This window comes from Dermacentor variabilis, chromosome 8 (genome assembly GCF_050947875.1).
Source record: "Dermacentor variabilis isolate Ectoservices chromosome 8, ASM5094787v1, whole genome shotgun sequence".
Taxonomy (NCBI): domain Eukaryota; kingdom Metazoa; phylum Arthropoda; class Arachnida; order Ixodida; family Ixodidae; genus Dermacentor; species Dermacentor variabilis.
In genome coordinates, this window is record NC_134575.1 from 25,418,688 (window position 1) to 25,442,170 (window position 23,483).

Below are 23,483 nucleotides of genomic sequence, written 5' to 3' on the forward strand. Positions count from 1 at the left end.
TACAGTACCTACACTGACCGTTATGTACCGGACCTGCCGAGGTCCAATTTTCCCTCCCTACCACAACCAAAATATGAGCTGCACTTATTTACTATCTAATATATAGCCCTGTTTTTCTGTCCCTTGATGCTAGGCCCATTATTTTTTGTTCCCTTGCTCGTTTTGCAGTCCTCCAGCTTCTCCAGCTTCATTGTTATCCAAATTTCCATCCTGCAGTGTTAGTATGAGTAAAATGCAATGATTGTACATTTTTCTTCTTCAAGGATACCATAAGCCTCACTGCCTCACTAATCTTTTTACCTTCTTCTCTGTGCAGCTTCAACCGGATCGATTTGCCTCCGTACGAAACGCAAGAAAAGCTCAGCGAAAAATTGACCCAGGCCATTGAGGAGACTTGTGGGTTCGCTGTGGAGTGACTTTCGTTTTATAGCTTTCAAATACGCTGCGTCATCACCCAAGTCGTCAATGACGGCACAGTGAACGGTGGCACTTCTGACAGTGCGTCACATCACCCCGCAGTTCAGTGCGTCGTGCATTCTCAAGAGTTGTGTTGCACCGCCTCGCGGTCGGAAGAGGCCCAGCAACACGAAGCAGCTACTGTCTCGGCTGACGCATCCCAGCATGTTCGGATGTGCCGTGAAACCACTGGCGATCGCTTACTGGTGTGTGTGTGTGTTTATGTGTGTGAAAGTTTAGCTGAGCAACTGTACGGGTCTTTGTTTGTCTTTTTTTTTTAAATCTTGCATAGCTTTCGGGCTGCTCATGTTGTCGTGGCAATTGAACGAACACATATATACATATACTCACACGAGAGAGAGAGAGAGGATTATCACGTGTGATAAGAAGCTAGATTAGCTGATGCCGAATGACGCAACAAAACGCAGTTGTCTCTTCCCAATGTTTTCTTCCTTTTCTATTTTTCATACTGCCACTGCCATTACAATGACAGAACAACGAGTACAGTTTTCCTCGTGCTCGTTCTTATTTCTTTTTTTCTTTCAACCGTTGGCCTGCCAGTGTTGCGTTCTTCGTTCAAATTTTGCATTGTACAAAGTCTTCTGTTCGCACTGGTGCCTCGCTTTGCAGCAGAAAGTGTTCCGCGGAGGATCATCGCAGTTGCTCATTTCCGAGCTTCGCCCCCCGCTCTATGCAAGAACTTGACCCTTGTTGAGGTTTTCGGCATCCTCGTCGTTTTTTGGATTGTTGTTCCAAGTTGACGCTGAGCATGGTGCTCCTAGAAGATACTATCTCATTTCTGTACATAGTCACAACTCCTCTCTCGACGAAACACTTTGTCACATATTTTGCTGCGCTTATTTTTTTTTTACCCTGGACGTACCATCTAGTTACGAAGCAACTGGTATTGTTTACTCATTGCCTTACTTCTATTTCTTGCAAGTATTTTGTTGTGCTTTGCTGCTGGAAGCTTCAGTCACTGTTGCCTTTCATTGAAAAAAAAAATTGTATGTAATATATATATATATCGTTCTTTCTTGTTTTTTTTTTTAAGCAGCATGTGATGAGAAACTATGTCTCGCCAATCAATTTCTTTAGAGTGCTGTGGGAATGCTTGTTTAGATAATCTCATCGTAAATAGGAACTGCTTTTTGACCCCCCAACAATCTGAATGTTTTACTGGTTGGGGCATGGCGGAAAAGTTGAAAGTGCTCTGAGTGAGTTGCATGCAGCCATGAGTAGTCATTGTAGTCTTGATGAACCACATGGGGATCTAATTTTTTTTTAGTTGCAGTAGTTATCACAGTGCACATTGGTAACCGAAAGAAACAAACATTTGCTGTGATAGCCCTGAAAACGACGAGACTGCTTTTAAGCACTTACCAACAAATGCAGACACAAGAAAGCGATTACTATATTTTGTTTAACTTTGTTTGTTGTATGCTGTGAAAAGTGTGCTTGTGTAACTTTTCTTGCTTATAATTATTTTTCTGTGTGTGCTTGTTTGACGAAAGGTGTGTGGTCATGCTTTGTAACTTGGCACCTTATTTAATGGACGGCTTCTATACGGGGTGTTCCACATAACTTTAGCCAAACTTTTAAAATATGCAAATGCCACGTAGCTGGACAGAACCAAGGTAATGCTGCTTGCCGTCATGGGGAGATGCTGAGATTATTTTTGCATTCCGCTAGTGACGTAATTATTCTTAATAATTAATCAACTTTTCAAATATTTTAATTGGATTAAAAGTGTCAAGGACAAAACGATAGAGCAACATGGAAACTTCTGATACAGCTTTCTGTTGAATACGTGCTACATAAAAGTGTTTTTCTAAGCATGAAAGAAGCCAGTGAATACACACTAAGTGCCTCAAGCGGCCACTCGCATGACAGTTTTGCGTGTATTTGTGGGCTTCTTTCACGCTCTGAAAAACACTTCTGTAACATGTATACAGAAAGCTGTACCGGGAGTTTGTCATGTTGCTATACAATTTTCTCATTGACACTTTTCATCTAATTATAATATTTGAGGAGTTTATTTATTAATTAATAATAATTATGTAAATAGGCAGAATGCAAAAAAATATTGCAATGTCTCCCTGCAACGACAAACATTATCTTGGTTCTGTCCAGCTACACGACATTTGCATATTCTTAAAGTTTGGCTGAAGTTATGCAGGATACTCTGTATATTTTTTTTCCTCAACTGCGTGCTTTATTTTACCATTTTTTTACCCACTGTGTGTTTATTTCTTATTTTTTACTATAGTGCATTATGATGATGATGATGATTATTATTATTACTTATTTTTCTGTTGCTTTGGTACCACCCTGTATGGTTGGGCAAAGCAGACGTTGAACTGCACCACTTGTCTGTCTGTTTTTTTGGCAACCAGCTGCAGCAACTAGTCCGATGTGCCTCCGCCCCCATTTAACCATTTTTTTTATTTCGTTCACGGACAGATGGCATGATGATTTATCCACTGCTTCTTACTCAGCCATTTTACATTCAATCGTGTAGCAAACTGGCACGTTCTCACACGTGACCTCCATGTGACGGTCATGTTCCCATGCGGGACTGTCACATGTCTGCATATATGACTCCCATGTGACAGCCACATTTGCACGTGACTCCCATGTGGCATTTACGTGTTTGCACATATGGCTGCCATGTGACGGTCACTGAGAGTCGCATGTCTCCACGAGTCCCACGAGACAATCACATGTTTGCAGATGACTCCCATGTGACAGTCACGTGTTTGCACGTGACTCCCACGTGACAGTTACATGTTTGCACACATGAATGTGATGTGATGGTCACTGAAGTTCGCGTACTTGCATATGACTCCTGCGTGACCGTCACATGTTGGCACATATTACTCCCATGTGGTTGTCGCACAACTCCGGTGTGGCAGTCACATTTGCACCAGTGACTCCCATGTGACAGTCACAGACCTTCTCTTGAGCTGTGTGTGTGTGTGTGCACTCAACCGCAAGTTTGTCTCATAGCAAACGACCACCTATCAAAGATCTCACATGGTGCCCATGAACTTACATTCAGTCTAGCCAGCTCCGTGCGATGAAGCAACAGCTACAGGTTGTGTCAGCCAATCGGAACAGAGAACCAGAAGAAGGGCTCACTCCTTTATCATTCACCTCTAGTTGACCTCTGTGCGACACCAACTGAATGGACCCGTCACAGAAGGTTTATTAGCACACAGCAGGCGAGCACTCTACTACAAGCAGCTGGTATTCATTGCTGATTGGCTAACACAACCCTTAGTCTTCACTGCACGGAGCTGACAAGACTGAATATAGTACCATTGGATGCACCTGAATGGATTCTTCAGAGGAAGTATTGCTCCATTCGTGTGTGTGTTCCTTCATCTCTTGTTCATCTTGAGCAGTCATGTACAGTAGACTTGCAATGATTGAAACATCAATCATTCTAAATTTTAGTTAACTCATAGGAATACGAGCAATATGGTTGGTGGGCTGCATTATCAACGTGATTCAAAGCCACTTAATATTTTTTTAAATTTTGGTTGCGTTTTAACATTTTAGGATTAGGCCTGGTTAAGAAAAGAATTGTAACTGACTTTGCACAGTGGAAAATTAAAGATAATGAAATTTCATGAGCACACTAGTCTCTAAATTGTCCTTACTAAACTGTCCTTAAAAGGTCCTTAATGACTAAATGTGCTGGAGGGTTACCGTTATTTAATCATTGACATTGCGGAGGCTAAAATTTAAAGGCTTGGAGGCTTGACCTAACAATACTTATTCATTCTGAAGCAAGGGTTTAGACCAGCAAATGTTTGAAGGCTTTGAATGGTTAGACACTATTCTTGACTAACATTTTTGTTTTCAACATAAGATTGAGCTTTGCTGTCAAAGTTTCACGCCCACAAAGACTTCCCGCACTTAGCGCCACCTGATGATGCAAGGTCTTATAGAAGCTACCATGGCTGCGTGTTTTGCTTTCATGCTAGAACCATAACGAGAGTGCTTTGTCTCCCGTCATTGATGCTCCTCCGTTGACAGTTTCGTCGCCAGAGCGCGAAGTCATTTCACATTCCAAGCAAACCAATGGCAGGAAGTTTGCACCCTGCCAAGTTAAAAAAAAAAAAAAGAAAGGAACGAATAAAGAAGCGTTGGGCACATTGCAAGCTGTGTGAGACACTCCAATTGTGCTTCAAACCTGTGGCTTGCAATGTTGCGCCCACAGCTTGTGGTGGAGTCCATTGCCGAGTTCTTTTCCCGACGTCCGCGACACAAGGCGCGGACATCGGGGAACGTATATTCTAGGTTGTCGTGGTGGAACAACAGTGTTTGACGACCGACGCCCCCATTTTTCTTTTTGCATAGAATCTTTTCCATATCTTCTGACACTGCCATTAGATGGCCCAGGCTGCTCGGTGTACTTATAGAATAACTGACGTAGTAGTTTGCGCAGCCGGCTACCACATAGTATCTCCCGTGCATCTTGCACACGCCTGTACAAGTCTTTTTGATGCACTACTGTCTTGCAACCCCGCCATGTTTGAGAGGGGCACAAATGAGTTGTTATAGCTTCCGGCATTCTTGAAGCTGTGAGAAGCTTCTGATCGAAAGTATGTATAGCCCATTGTTGGAGTGCTTCACGTGACCTTTCCCCCCCCCTCCCCCACCCCTTTTATTCGAAATTTCGAGTTAAAAAGCCTCGATGCTCTGCTGCCTGTCTGCTGACGTTGCACAAAAGCACAGAGCACATGTATGAATGTGTTTATAGAGTTGTCTGTATGGCTTTTAGATTCTGTACAAAGCTAGAGAGGAAACCTTGTTGAAGTACTGTTTTGTGGCACTTCTGCCCTCAAAGTGTCAAAATGCCAATGTAGTTGAAAGTACCGCGCAGCATTGGGCGCTTGCTTTCATCGTCTGTGTGGTCCATATGCAACCATCCTTCAAGTTTTGTGTCAGTAAGCTAGTTGTGTGCTTGATTTCTCTACTCAATTGATGATAGTCACGCTTGGTTTGGGTTTGTGCCTTTGTGTGTGGACACCGTTCTGCTTCCCTGTGTTCTGGTCATACGGAATGTTGCGTCGACAGGGCAGCCCTGTTTAGATAGTGCTCCGCGCTAAACCGGTCTGCACTCGCATTTTGCATGGAGGTGGCATTTTGTGGCGCAAGTTATGTTCTATGCCAGGCTCGCATGCAGAGTCTGCTGAAGGAATGGTGGACAAAAATATTTGGGTTCTCCTTTGTAGAAGAAACAGCACCACTTTCTATTGCCAGGAGAGTTGCCAACATCATGTTCCATCTCCATGGCGGGTGTTTCGACTTTCCTAAGATAGATGGCGCTACTGTCCCATTCACCGAGATGACTCAGATGACGCAAATTTCTGGTTTGTTCTGGTTGAACCAGACGAGTATTCCGTTCCAAGCATAGTAGTAAACAAAATCTACCGCTGAATGCCAACGCTGTTCAAAATATGATGGCAAAGGAACCAGCGGTTGAGACAGCAGAGCAATTTACGCAGGCCTCTCTTTCCGACTGAACACACAGTATGCGCCTCTTATCAGCACAACCCCTAGACATGAACAGTGCCGATACCTTGCAGCTTTTTTTGTGTAGTGGTTACGAAAAAGTAAGAACTTTTGTATAAGAGCACTTTCCCGTTCCGTCTGTAAGTAAAGCAAGGAATCCGAAACAGTGCGTGATCTTTCACTGCCACTAAAAACAAAAGTAGATGAGTTGCAGCTTTGGAAAGCCCGTGACGTTACACCACTGCAGTTGCACCATGGCTTGTGCCTTGTGACTCTTTTGTGTTTAGGAGCCGAGACGAGTTTTATGTGGCGCGAATGTTAGTGTTGAGTGCTTTAAAGGCACATTTTTAGCACGCTCTTCCACACAGTGTGTCAGTTGTTTGTGTCAGCACATTGCTTTTCATGTATAAAACCTGTCTACCTATATTGACCTGGGTTTGCGCCTCGATGTCCTCTTCGCCCGAGAGTCCTGACAACTTTAGGCTATGATTCCTTGAAATACTTCCATTGTTTCCTACGATGTGTACGGCAAGAAGGATGTGCGGACACCATGCAAAATAAAGTTGTACCATAAAGAATAACTTGTGTTGTGCGTGCCATTATACAGAGGTTTAGCTTGCCCGCACGTATTACCATTTACAAAATGCCGGAGTAGGTGGTGTCCAAATCACACCCCCGGCAACGGATCTCTCGGGGCAATGGAAGCCAATCTCAAAGTCCATGTTTTTGTCTACTGCAAGCACCAGAAGCGATTGCAGGAACCAGAAACGTGTCGCAGTCGCCATGTCTGGGGCACCACCTATACAAGAGAGGTTGACATGAGTAGTAACGATGCCGACGTCGTCATGTGGTGTCATTGATGTCGGAAGATTGTTAAACCAGTAAAGGTTTAGGCAAAAAAACATCGATTTTTATTGAGATATCCTCTGGGGGGGGGGGGGGGGGGGCAGCCTGTGTGGGCACTACACAGGGGTGGGGACAACAATCACAGGCAAGGCAAATATGCTCAGTTGAACTGTTACAGGTAAATTATTTAAAAAATGAAACCAAGGGTACATTGTGATGCATACAAGCAAGCTCAAGAAAGAAAAAATGAAAAACAGGAAAAAAAAAACAAGCACTTATTCATTTTAGTGGTTATTTTATTTTATTGCGACAAGAACAGCATAGAACAAAAAAGTATTTCTGATGCTGTAGTGAAACAAACCACCAGGAGAGGCTATAAGCACTGCTTCTGTCCATGGTTACAGTGTTCAGCAGGTATTCTACAAACTGCAGCATGTATAAGACAGGCTAAAAGTTGCCATTATGATTGTCAATGTTAAAATGCAAATGAACACATTTGCTGCATGTGATTTTGTTGTAGCTATTTCATGCAGTTTGCTCGCAATTTTCAAAGCTTGCAAGAAGGTAAAATTATTGGCGAGTTCTAAGCTTGAGGCAAATTTTTTTAGCAAAGGTGGGATAATGTCTTGTGGCTGCCACTAAAGCCAATAGGTAAAACGTTGCTTTGAAGTCTTGTACAAAATGCTGCTTACACACTTGTAATGTTTGTTTAGAAGGCAATAAAGTTTGAAATTTGGTCAAATTAATGTTGTTTATGAAACAGACATAAGGAAAAAAAAAACCACCCAGGCAGCATCCTTTTGCTGTCCAAGTTGTTCAGTTTAAAGTGCTTTTGGATTTCCCTTAATCATTTAATTGATCAATGAATGGTCGCATGTGATGCTAACGCACAAAGCAAAGCTACACATTTTAATTTTGGGCTGTTTGAATAGCAAAATTTTCTAATAGAATGAAGTTGAATATTCAAGAGAAACAATCTTCGTATATTGAATCGAACAATAATTTTCTTTTTTTTTCTAAACAAAGTGAAATATAAAGGTTGTGTTAGGTTGAACTTGGTTAAAAAATAAGAACGTATATGAGGATGATACCTATGATTCGTTCAGGATTACATCCAGTCAATCGAGGAGGTTATAGATGAGAAACAACTGAAATTTGATTGTATCTTGAACATAGCATCACAATGAGAGTTACACACAAGGGCAACACACCACCAGAAGCGTGCGTAAAATGCCATGTTTATTGCACGAGCAAAATGCAATATTGCAATACTGCACGTTATCTTTATGGGATGGAAGTATACTATACCGCGTGTTTGTTAGCAAAAAAAAATGCAGGGACAGACGGAAACCCAAAACAGACAAGGGCCAGTGCTACTGTGTCCTGCTTGTTTGTTTTGTGTTGGTGCAGGGTGAAAAACCAACTAAAAGAAACAGCAGTTGGCAACCAAGGCACACGGACCGCGCGGGATTGTTACTCCGCCAGCCAATCGCAGAAGCAAACGAAATCATCGTCGTGCGACAATTTCAAAATGGCGTCGTACTTGATGCCTCCGGAGCATCCGCTGTTGTTGAAGTCTTTTCATTGGTGGAAGCGATGAGGTTTACAAGAGACACAGACAAAGTGTACGGAGTCCGAGCATTTCACTCTTCAGAAGTCGGCGACACAGTTCATTTCACTGCTGAACCTGTTTTACTCATGAAACTTCACTGCCAATTGAAGTGAAACTTGGCAATAAATAGTTGCAGCATTTTATTTCAGTTCAATAAAGAAATCGACTTTCACCATTCCACTATAACAGGCGAGTGAAAAAGTACAAAATTATGCGCTTATAATTTAATTTTTTTTTGTTACCGCCTTAGTTAGGTAACAGGGAAAGTTTGAAGTTCAAACTATTTTCAGCCTCGTGGAGGAACAGTGGCTGGCGGTTATGAGGGCGTGGGCGGGGCTTCACTGCAGACTTGGAGTTGTATCCAACTATAGCGCAACAGTCAGTCCCTTCTGGCAGAGAATAAGGCGATTGTCCAAATAATAAATTGCAGTGCCTGAATCGGTAACACAAATCGGTAAGCTGCCTAAAGGTAAGGCATCCTTACTGAATGACAGGCAATACACGCATTGACCAAAGGTCAGCTACTCCACATGTTTGCTCCGCAACTGTTGCCTTTGTGTACACAAACAACAGTGGCTCGATCCTTTGCAACAGCTATACGTAGCATTCAGAACAATTGTGACAATGTCTTTCTCTCTGTAGACTCTAATAAACAAGTGTTGTTATGCCTTATGTTCAATCAGAAACAAATATTCAACAACTATGAATAGTGAATTATATGCATAGGGGGTTCCAGCAAGTATAGACGCGAGCACAGCATTGTCCTGTCCGTTCCTCTTACGTGTGCTCGCGTCCGTACTTGCTGGAACCCCCTATACGTTCACCATGCACCAACTGGCCCAGCAAACCACACTACTAAGTTAACTATACGTAGCAGCCAAGATCTATTCGACTTGATTTCAAAATTTTGAATATTTGCACACCCCTCATATTGAGTTTATTAAAATATCAACACTGGAGTTCCAGTCCAACAATGTGTAAAAGAAATTTTCAAAACTAGAATTTTCTTGTCATGCTTGTCAAAAGCATGATGAGAAAATTCTCGCGAGATGCTCAGTAAATAAAGGAAATAGCTGCGCTTGATATTCTGCTGTGCAACTGCTTACAAGTCGATAACTTGAGCATGGAGGCTGCCCCAAAGCAAGTGCACGTGAACATCAATGTCGACTACTAATGAATTACTAAGCTACTGTGACTACACCAATGGAAAAGTGAGAAAACAGTACCTTTAACAGTATTCTCCCTTGCTCGAAACTTACAGTTTCCATCTGGCAAGTGGCAAACTGAATGTGAGGTACGTATTGCGGTTCTAGGCACTTAAGGCAGCACAGGTTTTGAATTCCACCCAAATGTATCAACACGACACGAAGATTGCTGCATGGCCACGGAACACTGCAGCGCCGGGGGCGCACCTGAAAATGACAGTGTAGCAAATTAACATATATAACCCCATGTGTAAGACGAGCAAAAAAATAAAGAACACGGTGCTGCGTGTCATATACATGCTTGACTTAAAGTGAAAAAAAAAAAAATTATGCAGATCCCACGCACTGTGAGAATCGATGTAAGCGAAGCATCCCGTGCTGGATGCTTTGATTGATGATAATTAGGGGTGATGTTGACAGCTGAAGCCTAATTTCTTCAACGTTTAGTCTAGCACGAAAGTGGTGAGTCTAGCACGAAAGGTGCGTTACCTTACGGGCACCACAGCTGTTTGTCTGCATAGTACAACACATAGGGAGGGGTGTTTGCTTGAGGCGTTGTGCACCATATTTCAGAACCTCTGAGAGGGTTGAGCATAGTCATTGCCTCACATGGCGCATCACATTGTGGTAGAAGCATTAAACTTGAATTGGATTATTGGACTGTATGTGCCAAAGCCACAATCGGATTATGAGGCATGCTGTAGTGGCGGACCGCGGATTAATTTTGGTACCATGATGTTCTTTAATGCGTCCCAAAATCTAACTGCACGTGCGTTTTCTATTTCGCCCCTGTCGAAATGCGGCTGCCGCGGTTGAGATAAAATCCGCAACCTCTAGTAACACTATAGCTGCAAAGCTAATGTGGTGGGCACAGAAGTGTTGATTTGACGGTTGACTGCTTAATTCCATAGTGCCGCTTGGACCCTGCGCGCTTTAATTAATGCAACTCTGCTTCAGCACACCCTGCATAGTTTGTGTGCTTGACATATTTGCGGCCAGGGAGCTCCAGAGGGCATTGTGCACATTCCACACGGTGGGGTGAAAATGAGTTTCTAGTGTCGATCTCTCTGACGCGCTCCTGTCATGTATGCACACACTGTGAGCCACCCCCCCACCCCCCCCTCGTCTGGGAAGTGGGAAAATCGAAAGAAGAGACCAAAGAAAGCTTTGCTTAGAAAAAAAAAAAAAAGAAAGCACGAGGACAGAGGCAAGGAACACCAGACAGGACGAGCGCTCGTCCTGTCTGGTGTTCCTTTCCTCCATACTCTTCTTTTTCCGCTTCAACTCAAGTGTGCACTCTCACAAACTCGCCCAAATTTCAGCAAATATATGCTATTATATTCTAACAAGAAATATCATTCTGTGTTGTGTCCAGTGAAGTAGCCTGCAGTGTGTTTCAAGCTCAATCACCAGTCCTAAGCACGCTCGAAAATGCCAATGCAACAGTTGTGGTGTGACGAATACCCCAGTCACACGGATATACTTTCGCTTACTGACCTCAATCAGGCGATCTGCATTAGAACCTTTTAAAGGCTAACAAAGCTTGAGCGGGCAAGCACATTTTATTGCGAAAGCAATATATACTGCTCGCACTTTCGGCCCATCGGTGGTCGTGGCGCCTTCTTACACAGCTGCGCGTCATGTGACCATGTGACGTCACGCCAGACCGAGAGACGGGGCATCAGCTCGCGGCATCGATGGTGGAGGCGAAGCCTTGCGCGCCGCTGCTGCGGCGCTACCGAGAGAGGGCGCTCGCTGGTGTGACGTCACGCTAGGAGGATAAACGGGGCTACAGCTCGGCTCCTCGCAGTGGTCGGCGCACTGCCTTGCGCTATGTCGGATGATGTGTAGCCATAAGTTTAACAAAGGGCAACCATGTCCACACTATCAGCCGAACCAAGGCGCAGCCAAGGGTATTGCTTTCGCAATCTTCCAGGCTTAACCAAGCTAAGCCTTCAGCCAATTTTTTATACCCCGGTCCACGGAGTAAGACATTTAGGAGGTGAAACTCCCGTCAGCGCGAGCGACCGCGAGCGACCAGATATAAGGTCACAATTGTTGTATGCGCCGACGGGGCCATATACAGTGGCGGCGCCATGCGGCGCGTCGTAGAAGCCGCAGCGAAAAAAAAAAATATGCAGTGACCGGGCAGGCGGCTCCAGCGCGCTTTCAACGGCGGTGATTTCTTTCCAGGCCGCCAGCACAATAACGGCTCCGCGGGCATGTGACTTTTTCTGGTCGCCGCAAACAGCGGAGTTTCCACTCCTAAACGTTTCTTGCTCCGTGCCCCGGTCACACGCGGCACTTTCGATCGCGACCGAGCAGTCGGGAAACTTCTGCAGCTTGTGCAAATAGAAATATGATAGAAATTCGATTACGACTGGGCTAAAACTCCCGTGTAAACGTTCTTAAGAATGAGGTCTAGATGCGCTTTATCTGTGTAGTGAGTTCAACCAGGTTCAACCCTCCATGGTTCAACCATAGAATAAAGAACGTTCAACCCGTATGGACCCAAACTCGCTCAAAAGTGCTTTGTGAGACCATAGCAATTTTTGTAGGAAACTCTATGACCATGGTGAGACGCAAGAAGTTTCCGAGTTCGCTCGAGTCACTATGCAGGTCGAGCGCTGCTAGGTGTCGTTGACGCCGTTTTTAAGTACGTTATACTCCGAACACTGCCAACCTGCCGTGTCTTGATCGCGCTGGGAAAGCTTGATTCAGTAGACTTACTTCCACGGAGATCGCACGAGTTTGGGTGACAAAAGCTACTTTAATTCGATAAAGGCGGCATATGTTTCTTTGCGAGAGGGCGCTACAGGTAACACAACATGGCCGCGCCCATGTAGTTCATTGCAGCGCTGTTCAATGTATGGCATGTGAGACCAGCAAAACCTCAAAAGCGCTTGCCGCAAGTGGCCCAAGCCAATGACAGCCACGCTAGCCTTTGTGCAAAGGCTTTTCCACTGTCCTCGAGCAGCAGTTCGCGCTTACAGCAATTCGAACGCGGATGCCACCGAGCGGCTGCTCAAGATCATAGAGAGCATGCCGAAGGTGCCGACCGCTGCCATACAGCTGAGGGCCCAGCGCATCAGTGCGAAAGCCAGGAACGCCAATAAGCCCAAGCCTCGGCCGTCCGAAATATCGCTCTGGGTTCTGGGCAATGGGGGCCCGGCGAACCCCCAGTCTCTCTACGTCAGCACCGATCAAGGACGGTAGGTGGTCGACGTCGTTTGATCGTGTAAATCTGAGAACGACATTGTGTCACCTCAGCATACGCAAAATTCATCATAGCTTTCCTTTACGAGGAGAGAAAGACCACTTAACTCTGGTTTGCGCTTGGGGTGCTTCACTGACTTTGTAAGCGATGAAGATTCCGAATGGTTTCGATGTCAGAGTGAAAGGGCAGTCGAATGTTTGCTGTCCCTTTTCATTGTAAGCGTAGTCACCCTAGATGTTATGAATAATTATGCATTTCTGTCAATACTCAGTAGTCCAGGGTCGGCGCAAATTCATTAATGTTTGTACAAGCTGCAGTGCGTGCTAATACCAGTAAAGGCCACTTCTGATTAAAGCGAAACTCGCGAACTTTTCTTGCTACAGATACCTGTTCAACTGTGGAGAAGGTACGCAGAGGCTGGCGACCGAACATAAGTAAGGGTGGCAGTGATATGAACATTTGCATGCCATGTCATAAAGGTTTTCAACAAGATACTGTCGTTGATGCAGGATGAAGCTGTCCAAACTGGAGCACCTCTTTTTCACTCACAACAAATGGAAAAACTTGGGCGGGCTCCCTGGTAAGGTTCTTCTTCTTCCTCCTCCCGTAACTTGACATGCTTAAATGCCGATGGAAATAAATATAACATTTTATTTCTGGTTCATAAAAGAGAAAATAGAGTATATGCAGGGTCATTATGTTCATCTGAACCACCTAAAAGAGATGGCAATGTGGACCATTGTATCTCTCATTTGCAGGGCTGGCTCTGACTGTACAAGACATTGGAGTACCGGAATTTTTCATCCATGGCCCAGCAAACATGGTAATGGGTATTAGCTTGTGCGCTGAATAGCACCGGGTGGCTTAAAAATTGCCTTTACAGAACTAACCTGTTCTGCACAGATTCCAATGCAGATTCATACGTGATTCATAGATTCATTTAAAACATTTTAGAAGCATGCAGCGCAGACTTTGGTTCTTTCTTAGTCAATGACTCATTACAGTACGAGTTGAGTTGTGTCAGCACCACTTGCTGGCAAGAGCCTTTCTTTCTGTCTTTCTTTCTTTCATAGATATGTTATAGGGAAGCAGTTTAGGCAATATTCAGGTTACTGTGTAACATACTTACCTTCCTAATTCTTGGCAGATGGATGTAGAGAGGCAGTTGGCACCAATGTTTTTAACTAGTGTAGTAACGTTGGTTAGTGCAGCGGGTATATTACCTTTGCTGCTCCACATTACAAAATGAATTTAGCACACACACACATGCACACACATGCACGCACGCGCACACAAAAGGCAAAGAAAAGACACACAGGGCAAAGCGCCAGCACCAACTAGCGCAGGGAAGCATGATTATTCGGCACCACTGAGCAGACTGGCATTGCGCCTCCAGCTATATCCCCTTCGGGTACCACTTAATTCTGTCCACTGAAAATTTCGTTTCACCACATTTCTTGCATCTTCAGAATTATGAAAAAGCATTCAGCTGCGGAATGGATTAGGAACTCTTCAATTCTTCAGCGAGTTTCATCAATTCTACACAATGTGGGCTCCATGCAAGAACTCTCGACAGGGGCGTCAGTTACGAGAACATCAGATATTTAATCTTTAGTATTCTTGCAAAGCACCCAACCAGCCACTTAAGAGGTATGCCTGATGTAAAACATGTTGAAAAGCAATGAAAGAAGTGAACCCGCTACACGATGACATGCTGACACCGAGAAGAAATCTCCAGTCTGCCTTCCAACTTGTTTTCTCGAATGCCTTATCCATTATATTATTAAAACTTAAAGCACAGGTCCAGTCAGAAGTGTTTCGACATGTCTGCATCACATTTTAAGTACTATATTCATATCTGTCTGTGTTTTTCTCTTTGATGCACTACATTGGCTGCACAATTTTCTACATACACTGCTTGAAGAGTACATGGCGATGTCTTTGTACGTTTCCCTCTGAAACTTAAAATTTTTTTTTGTACTTGCAGGAGCAGTTGTTTGAAATGACCAAGGGATTCATGATGCTGCAGAATATAACGATAAGTATGTTCTGAAAGTTATGTCCTTGTATCAGAGCTTGCGATTTTATCTCTTCTGCAACCTCTTTGCATTTCACGAGTTCTTGGTGGCTTTTGATTCGCACATTTCTTAGCTAGACAGAGCTTGCTCTCTGGCTTCTTCACCATAGTCATTTTTAACTCGTAAATTCTTGGCAGCTGGGACAAGAAATTTGTGCTGATGAACCCCCCCCCTCTTTTTTTTAAGCCAAGCGAAACCCATCAGACAAGGTGTTTTCGGACAACTGCATGGAGGTTGTTTATGTCCCCTTGTTCCCAGATGAAGCTGTAGATTCTTCTGAAACTGAGGAAAATGGTGGTGAGTACATTATTTTTATTGCCATCAAATGTTATTACACCATTACCATTTCTGGACGTAAGGTTCTTCCGTGTGGTATGGGAATTAATCTATTTAACACTGTAGAAAGAAATGAGACACACAAATTTCAAAGGCTTTAAAGGTCACATCGTGCTATTCAATAATAAGGCTTCTTGTAGCCTGACATGTGCTTACTACCATTATGTCATTCCTGCTGTGCCTTACTCTTGCACTATTTATTATTGTGCCATTGTAGTTGCACCGCAGCTTAGTAAAAGAGAAAAGCATAACAATTGTTGGTGAATGTTCTAACAGTACGTTTAGTGCCAACCAAACGACCGCGCTCATGCTTGAAACTTTCTTAGATATGAATGCATACCAACTCGCCCAACTTTTGGTATTCGTAACCGACAACAGTTTATTCTCACAACACAGATCCTGAATGCATAGTTCCAACTACATAAGGGCAGAATGCTTCTATTTTGTATTCTTTACATTTTATTATTTCTTTAATTTTTATTTTTATTTTTGCAAGGGATTCACTATGCCACATAGGGAACTCGAATCAGGAAAACACCAAGCTATTTCAAATGTACTTGCATATTGCACACAAATTTCATAGCAGTGAAGCACCAAGGTATCTTGTTTCTGAATCGTACAGCGACATGGAGGTGTCACTGACACATACATCGCATTTCTGCTTTATAAACTATGCTTTTAATACTTCGCATGCTGCAGTATTCTTGCTCTTGCCTAGTATCTTCAACGCGCAGCTCATGCCTTGCATCTGCAGGTTGAAGGCATGCACTTAAATGCGCACTGCCTTTATCTTTATTCATTTTTTCCACCTTATTTAGGTTGTGCCATGCAGTAGTTTTAAAGAGCAACTCACCATAACTGATGTATAATATTGAATTAACATCCTGCTGGTGTCCATTCTTAGAAGCACATGCACAAGTAGTTTTTGTTTTCCTAAATTCTTGGCTGCTAAGAACAAAGACAGTGCAAGCATCATGTGCCAACTAGCCCAACAGCAATCTCTTGGCCGTGTTATTAGAGTACTACACAATGCGAGGTCCGATTTGAAATGTAATGTCTTTTTTTTTTTATTTTCATACCCCAAGAAGCTTGCCCGTGTTTTGTATCCATGGTCACCTTGTAACAGAAACGCGGCAGCCATTTCTGACAGGTGTACCGTGCACATTTTCATCCACCATGGTGGTTCGGTTCCTATGACATTCGGCTGCCAAGAAGGAGGTCGCGGGTTCGATCCTTAGCCATGGTAGTCTCATTCCAATGGGGGCAGAGGGAAAGAACACTCCTGTAGTAGGACTTTGTGCTGCAGATAAATACTGTATTTGCATGGTAATGAGGCGATCACAAAGATAATGCGAGGAGGGAATTCCGGGCTTTCAGTAAAAGAAACAAAAATATCTATGGTATGAATGTAGCGCAAACTGATGCCACAAAAAAGGGAAATGAGGCATAAACGTGGACGCACGCAGGGTGCTTTTTTCATCGTTACTGCAAACTTTCCTTGCAAAATACAGCGAAAGGACGTGAGAATGCACAATTTACTCGTCACTGCTGAAGTTTTTGTAACTGTCGGCGAGAATGGCGTCGTCCTCCATGTGACCACGGTGATTCATGGGCAGCACTTCAAAAGTGCTGGCTGCACCAAAATCGTGTTCGATCTTGTGTTCAAACACGGCTCCGAACGCAGTGGTGATGGCGGTGGTGGTTATAATGGTGCAGCTCACTGCAGTTCCAAGTGCCAAAAATATTAAAAAAAAAAGAAAGCATTATATTCGTGTCGTGACCCCAAATATAATGCCAGGTGTGTTTCGAGGCTGGAAATTGCGAAAAAAAGAACTTGCGTTCACAACTGGCCACGCACTGCATCATGCTGAGCTTAGTCCTCTGCACTGTTTTCTGAACTGACTACCTAATGCATGCAACCTGCCTTGGGTTGCACAGAAATGGTCTTCATATAATCTGTGCCCATATTTCACAGTATTATGATTGAATTAAGATGTCCGAAGAGTCACATGTTGCTTGCAACACGTTGAGTTTTTGGCATTTCATAAGAAAAAAGCCTTTGATTCACTGCCGAGAACTCTAGCAGGAACTCTTCCTAAGTTTTCTCTAAATTTTGTGATTCAGATGCATGTAATATAACATTTTCACTTTGTTGATAAAAGTTTGGGCCAGGTAGAGGTTAGGTTTCTTAGGTGGTCAAAGTAAATCCATAGTCCACTAATACAGTTTCTCACTGATAGCCCCTCTGTATAGGTTCAGTATGTCAAACCCTATAATTTGGCAAGATTTCTTTACGCCCATTTTTTATGCTTGGAAAAAACATAACTTCTGAAGCTGCAGTTTTCTCTTCCATTCTGCTTCCTTCTTTCATTTTTTTTCTTTTTTGTCATTTGGCAATAATTTGAATTGTTCTTATGGCTTTCACTGGATTGCAGCTAAAAGGCAAAGGAAATGTTCACAAGACGACCCTGACAGTGCTCCAGTGGTAGCCTACATCTGTAAGGTAAGCTTGCCTGCTGCAAATTCAGGGCATTTTGCAACCTACCATTGTGAATGATTAGAGCAGAGTAATAGTAACCATAGCAACTCTGCAGACATATCGTGCTTTGCTTACCAAAAAGAGCACATTCCTTGTTTCAGGACTGCCTTTGCAGTCCATAACCATTTTGCATTGCGTTATCTCAGTTGTACAGTGCACGAGTTGTTGTACCGTCATTGCTCATTCGGTGTCACCTCTGCTGTATAATTTAAGTAAAGCTATTCTGCGCACTGTGATTGAAAGAATGTTTGTGAGGTGATAAGTTGTACCTTATAGCACCACTTGGCAGTTTTGACCGATTAAAGCTTGTGCAATGATAGACCAGCCACCAGAAGTTTACCGCAGGAATGAAATGAATCAATATAAATTCATAGACGGTGGATTACGTATTTATCATAAGCAGGAAACATCTAAAAATGCCATTCTATGGTTTGCCGCTCGAGTCTGTTGCTCTGGCATTCAGTGACTATCATTGTTGTGGAAAGTTTTAGACATCCACCTTTTTGTTCTGATTCGTTATTTGCTTAGGTTTAGTTAATGGTATCCTTGTTGGCTATCTTGAAAAGAAAGTTAATGCACTTCCTAATCTTGCTTCTTGTTCCAGCCACACAGCCGACCAGGCCAGTTGAACTTGGAGAAGTGTGTGAGCTTTGGTGTTCCACCGTAAGTCGCTGATCATAGATCTATCCTCGTAGAACTAAAATTACCTACTACTTCTGCATAGCGGAATATGCATGTATAAATAAATGCAAATCAGTAACACAGTTATATTAATATTATTAATAATAATAATAATAAAAGAAAAAGGACTAGCGTTGAAAGAGGTGCTGGGAATACCGCAAAATAAGATAACATTCGGCTGGAACTACCAGCGACCGATTGTTACGGTCAGGTGACAGCTTCTTTATTGGTGAGTACTATGAGGCATGTGGTTGCTGTGACTTTGCGCAATCTCCAGGATCGGTCCACCAAGTCTCCACCTTTGATTACACTCTCTCTGGGATTGGTCCAGTTTACACGCCCAGCTGTGCACGCAAAGTAAGGAGAAGAGTAAAGAAGTTTTGACTAATTTAGAAATAATTGGTAATGCTCATCAATCCGTAAGCAGAAAATAGGAGCATATGTTTGCCGTTGTTGTCTTTCATTTTTCTGTCTGCAGTGGCCCCCTACTGGGAGAACTGAAGTCAGGTCGAGATGTGACGCTTCCCAATGGCACAGTTGTAAGTTGTTTCTTAACAAGATTTGCACAGGTGTTGCTGTCTCTTGCACTCTGGATTAAGCCAGTTTATCGATTGCATGTGCATAAAGAAGAAAATAATTTTTTATTGCATGTATGTTGCAAAGCATTGAGTGAATATTTTGATTAACCAATATGCATTGAGAGCTGCATTGCATTTCGAACACGTTGGTAATATAGGGCAATTTACCGGAAAGAGAAAGTGCTTTGAGATGGCATGGTAGCTGCCAAAAAAGAAGAAAAATTAAATGTGCGTCTGAAAACTACGATATACGCTCGCGTAAGGGCTGCTCTTATTCATGATCTTGACAAGGTATGGCCCACACGCGAGGGTGGGCCATTTTGGTAATGGCCCACCATAAGCCATAATAGTAATGGTTACAGGAACATCGTCCCTGCATAAATATTTGGTGTCACCACAAGGAGGCTTTCCCGAAAGGCCATTGATATTGCTGTTTTGAAAATCTGTGGCCTGTTGAATCTAATCCGCTTTCTCAGTTGTAGCTACTTTTCTTCGCATGCAGGTGAAGTCAAGTGATGTAGTGTCTCCAGAAGAAGCCGGCCCAGTATTTATTGGTAAGCTGTTGTGCAAATCTTGAATGTATCGACCATTGAAATTTTTCAGTGCTTTTGATTTTCAGCTGAGGATGCTATGGCTATGGTAATTCTAATCATAAACGACAGCCTCGCCTGTGTTGGTAGGATATCGAATTTTATGTATTGCTGCTGTCGAACCTATCGAACTGCTATAACCTATCGAATTTATGTATTATGTATTATTGCAGTTTATTTCCATTCTTACATTTTCATTTTTTGATGGATAACGGTACCGTCGACTTCCGTTAATTCGATCTTGACGGGACCGATGAAACTAGTCGAATTGTCCGGCGGGTTGAATTAAACGAAAGACAGAAGAAATGCCAAAACACACCGTAATTCACCTGGCAGCAGTAGTGCCTTTAAAGTTAACTTCGCCATAGTACAGGCGTGTTACGCGGCGAAGCATACCAAGCGGGGGAAAACATGTCATTGTTGCAGGACATAGCACATGTTGCTTAATTCACACACATACATGCACTGTCTCCAGTCACTGGCCGGCCTTCAGAGTTTTAGGCAGAACCCTGGTCTTTTGTCAGCTGTAAACATCCCCTTGACCTTGAGTTGTTTCATATTACCGCCTTTCTGTTTGTTAGCTTTCCCAAAACAAAGATGGTTTTTCTCCGCTTCTCGATGCATGGTGCTTGTGTATAATTAAGGAACGCCTACTAGGCCCAGTTATTGGTCTCATATACAAGACACGCATGGTGGGCAAAGTGAGGGCCCAAATTGCCACAGCATTACTCAAGAACTTACTGCCTAAAATGCATTTTTCATGTACTAACACTAAAGACTTTATTGCCTAAATTACAGTTGCCTGAAGAGCTCTCCCTAGGTAGTTGCAGTGAAATGGCTCACACCTTGTGTTCACTGCATGCTTAACAGTTGCCAGTTTTGTTAGGCACTTTATGCTTGAATTGGTCATCCGATTATTGCTATGACAACATGATTGGAGCAGTGATACATTAGCATAAGTGTAAAATATTAACAAGATGAAAGTGCTGTGCAGATTCAGGCAACCTGCTCCTCTTCCCCCTTCCCTACTCTTCTGAAGTCATCATAAGGCCAGTGACTTCTATTTCGTATCATGCTTTAGCATTTCTTTGAGTGACCCATCATTTTTTGCTTTCTTTAGGGGAGTCAAGAATGCATGGGAGGTTGTCCTCACACACAGTAATAGATGTTATCTGTCAACTGACTGATTGATTCACTGATTGATTGCCATTCCTAGTGGTTGAAGTCCCGTCTGAGGACTATCTGCAGTCACTGCTGGAAGCTGAGCAATTCAAGAGCCACCAAGTCACAGCCAGCCAGGAAGAGCATGCAGCCAAAGTGGTTGTTCATTTCACCCCATCGTCTATCATGAGGCACCCTTCATACATGGAATGGATCAAGAGGTGCAGTTCATGTTTAATTTGGACTGAGCATCATTGTTGGGGGGGGGGGGGGGGGTGTAGATACTGTTCATTTAAGAGACACTAAAGGCAAGTATTAGGTTAAGCTAAAGTCATAGATTAGTGCTTGAGAATCTCTAAGGTGTCAATCGCGAACAGAGCCTTGATAATCGAGAAATTGAGGTAAATGCAGGACATGATTAGAGAGTCCCCCGGGACATTCAAGTATTTGCCTGATGACGAAAGCACTCCTAAGTTAAATTCTGTTACTAGTACTCAAGCACTTGTTGCAAAAAACATCATTGATTGCAAGACACAAGATTACAAGATTAAACAAGATTACAAGACAAACTGAAATGCTACTTGTCCAATTCTATTTCATTTTCAGAAAAAAAAAAAAAACCTTATTGAAATTACTCTTGACAACGGCGCGGGCGGTCGAAAGGTTTCGTTTTCGCTCAGCTCTGCACCGCCCATGCTTTCGCATTTCAGTCGTTTCGTGGTCGCGTAGTGCTGCACTCGTTTTGCTGGCTCGCAAAACTCCTGCAAACTGCAAGTAGCAGAGAATTCAACTTCCATGTGATGTCACGGGATGGCAAAACGGTCTATGCCACTTGACCAAAAAGCAGCTACAGCGGCGAACCCACCGCTCTGTCTTGGCTCGGTACCAGCGTCTGTCGGGCGCCGTTTTACTCACCAACGGCAGCAAAGAGTCGTGATGGCGTATGTAACGTAACGTAACCGCTCCCCCCTGTTGGGTGGTGGGAGATTTGAATTTCGAAAAAAGTATTCGGACCCTTCAGATGAAATTAACTCATAAACTAATTATTTTCTTGGCACGAAACAAGCATTGTGAGGTTTCTGGAATGGTTCTTAAACAGTCCACGTCGACTTAGTATTTGCCTTTAGTGTCCCTTTAAGGGACCATCAGAGGCAAATATTAGATGAAGCTTAAGTGATGGCCCAGTGTTTGAAGGGGTTCAAGATGTCACTTTTACAGAGAAAGATAGCTTTTGTGAGCAAGAAAATGACGTAAACATAGGAAAGGATTGGTGCTGCCACTGGAAAGATGCAGTACCATCTCTTATCGCGTAACCTGTCCCATTTATAATAGCGTAATTGTTGTCAACTACTAATAACTAAAAAAAGGTTAATTTTATTATGTAGTAATGTGAAAGAAAGGCTGAGGACCCTCACATAGAACCGTGACTGAAAAACTTGCAATAGCAATTTTAGGTCTCTCTTGGACATGGTGCCACTGATGTACCTGCTCTTGTTCATGAGTCACCACTTCAGGTGCATGTTGACGCACTTAGACTGGCAAGGTGCAAATACTACATGCCTTCATGAAGCCTCTGTGTTTGCTATTGCCTGGTATTGCGGCGCCATTTAGCATGCATTTGGCGAATGACAGCCGCTGCCTCCTAGATTTTGTTGCACACCTGAGCCTCCTTCGCGGCCTTTTCTTTGTGTGCACTTAGTCATATGACACACAAGAGGCTTCAGACAAATATGACGCAAAGCAGTCCAAACACAAGGTATAACTTGCTGTCGCAAGTAAAATGCAGTGCCGCCAATTTTGTAGCATTTCTTGTCGCTAGAATTCACTATTCACACTGCTTTGTTGTTGCTGTTTGGGCGACTGTGGCCCCCTTTTCGTGTAGGCATCCGACTCAAAGCAGGCCGCAGCAGCTCCCACAGCATGATGTCCTAGATTATAGGTGAAGATATGCAGCTGCTGCTTTGAAAGTGTTTGGTGAATGTTGTTGATGCCTTTGAAAGCAACTAATATGTGTGCCAGGATGCATGTGGTGTTGCCACTTGCACCTGAAATCTGTCTTGTCCTAGTGACTGTGCTTGAAGCTTGAGGCACCTTGCATTGTGGTCTGCTTTCCTTGCACCAGGTTTCCTGCAAGCACAACCCACCTGGTTTTAAACGAGTGTGCCAGCTCTCTGAGCAGCGTTGCACTCCATCGAGCACAGCATCGCCTCCATCTTCTCAGTTCGTCCATATTCCCATTACTGCATGTAGAGGTGAGACCCTTTTTTTTTTCTTTCTTGGTACCATATGGAATTTGCTGGAATCCAGAGCAGGTTAGCTACATACCGTGCTTTTTTTTATGTTTTCATCTTTTTGTTATTTTTAGGAATCGTCAGGTCTTCCTAAGGAGCTCACTGAACTAAACTGTGTTGTAGGTGACACGCTGTCAAAGTACAGGCTGCGTCCATTTCGGGGACTTCAAAGGTGAGTCACCTTATCACCATTCTGGGTACAGTAAAACCTAAATAATTTGGATTTCAAGGGATTGGAAATATTGCCCGAATTGACCGAATTTCAAATTACAGGAGGGTGCAAGAAAACAATAAATAATTACATAAACATGCCTTTATTTATGGAGGAAATGTGCAATCCCCATTTGTATATATTGCGTGAAGTCAG

At 43.3% G+C, this 23,483-nt stretch overlaps 2 protein-coding genes across 3 annotated transcripts in view; both read left to right on the plus strand.

Moving 5' to 3' along the window:
* Smurf (SMAD specific E3 ubiquitin protein ligase) overlaps positions 1-4,710 on the plus strand; it is a 111,721-nt gene extending 107,011 nt beyond the window's left edge. Inside the window, exon 19 of the mRNA XM_075701475.1 lies at positions 317-4,710. Within this exon, the coding sequence (XP_075557590.1) occupies positions 317-416 (100 nt within the window). The 3' untranslated portion in view covers positions 417-4,710. The remainder of the gene's footprint in view (positions 1-316) is intronic.
* A 7,734-nt stretch (positions 4,711-12,444) lies between these two features.
* RNaseZ (ribonuclease Z) overlaps positions 12,445-23,483 on the plus strand; it is a 33,790-nt gene continuing 22,751 nt past the window's right edge. The window contains exons 1-13 of one of the 2 annotated variants that reach the window (XM_075701482.1): positions 12,445-12,857; positions 13,246-13,296; positions 13,372-13,442; positions 13,621-13,685; positions 14,850-14,904; positions 15,127-15,234; positions 17,712-17,779; positions 18,420-18,478; positions 18,975-19,035; positions 19,577-19,628; positions 20,881-21,046; positions 22,948-23,077; positions 23,191-23,288. In XM_075701482.1, the coding sequence (XP_075557597.1) occupies positions 12,571-12,857; positions 13,246-13,296; positions 13,372-13,442; positions 13,621-13,685; positions 14,850-14,904; positions 15,127-15,234; positions 17,712-17,779; positions 18,420-18,478; positions 18,975-19,035; positions 19,577-19,628; positions 20,881-21,046; positions 22,948-23,077; positions 23,191-23,288 (1,271 nt within the window). In that variant the 5' untranslated portion in view covers positions 12,445-12,570. Of the gene's footprint in view, positions 12,858-13,245; positions 13,297-13,371; positions 13,443-13,620; positions 13,686-14,849; positions 14,905-15,126; positions 15,238-17,711; positions 17,780-18,419; positions 18,479-18,974; positions 19,036-19,576; positions 19,629-20,880; positions 21,047-22,947; positions 23,078-23,190; positions 23,289-23,483 lie in introns of both variants that reach the window. The other variant, XM_075701481.1, reaches the window with a different exon arrangement.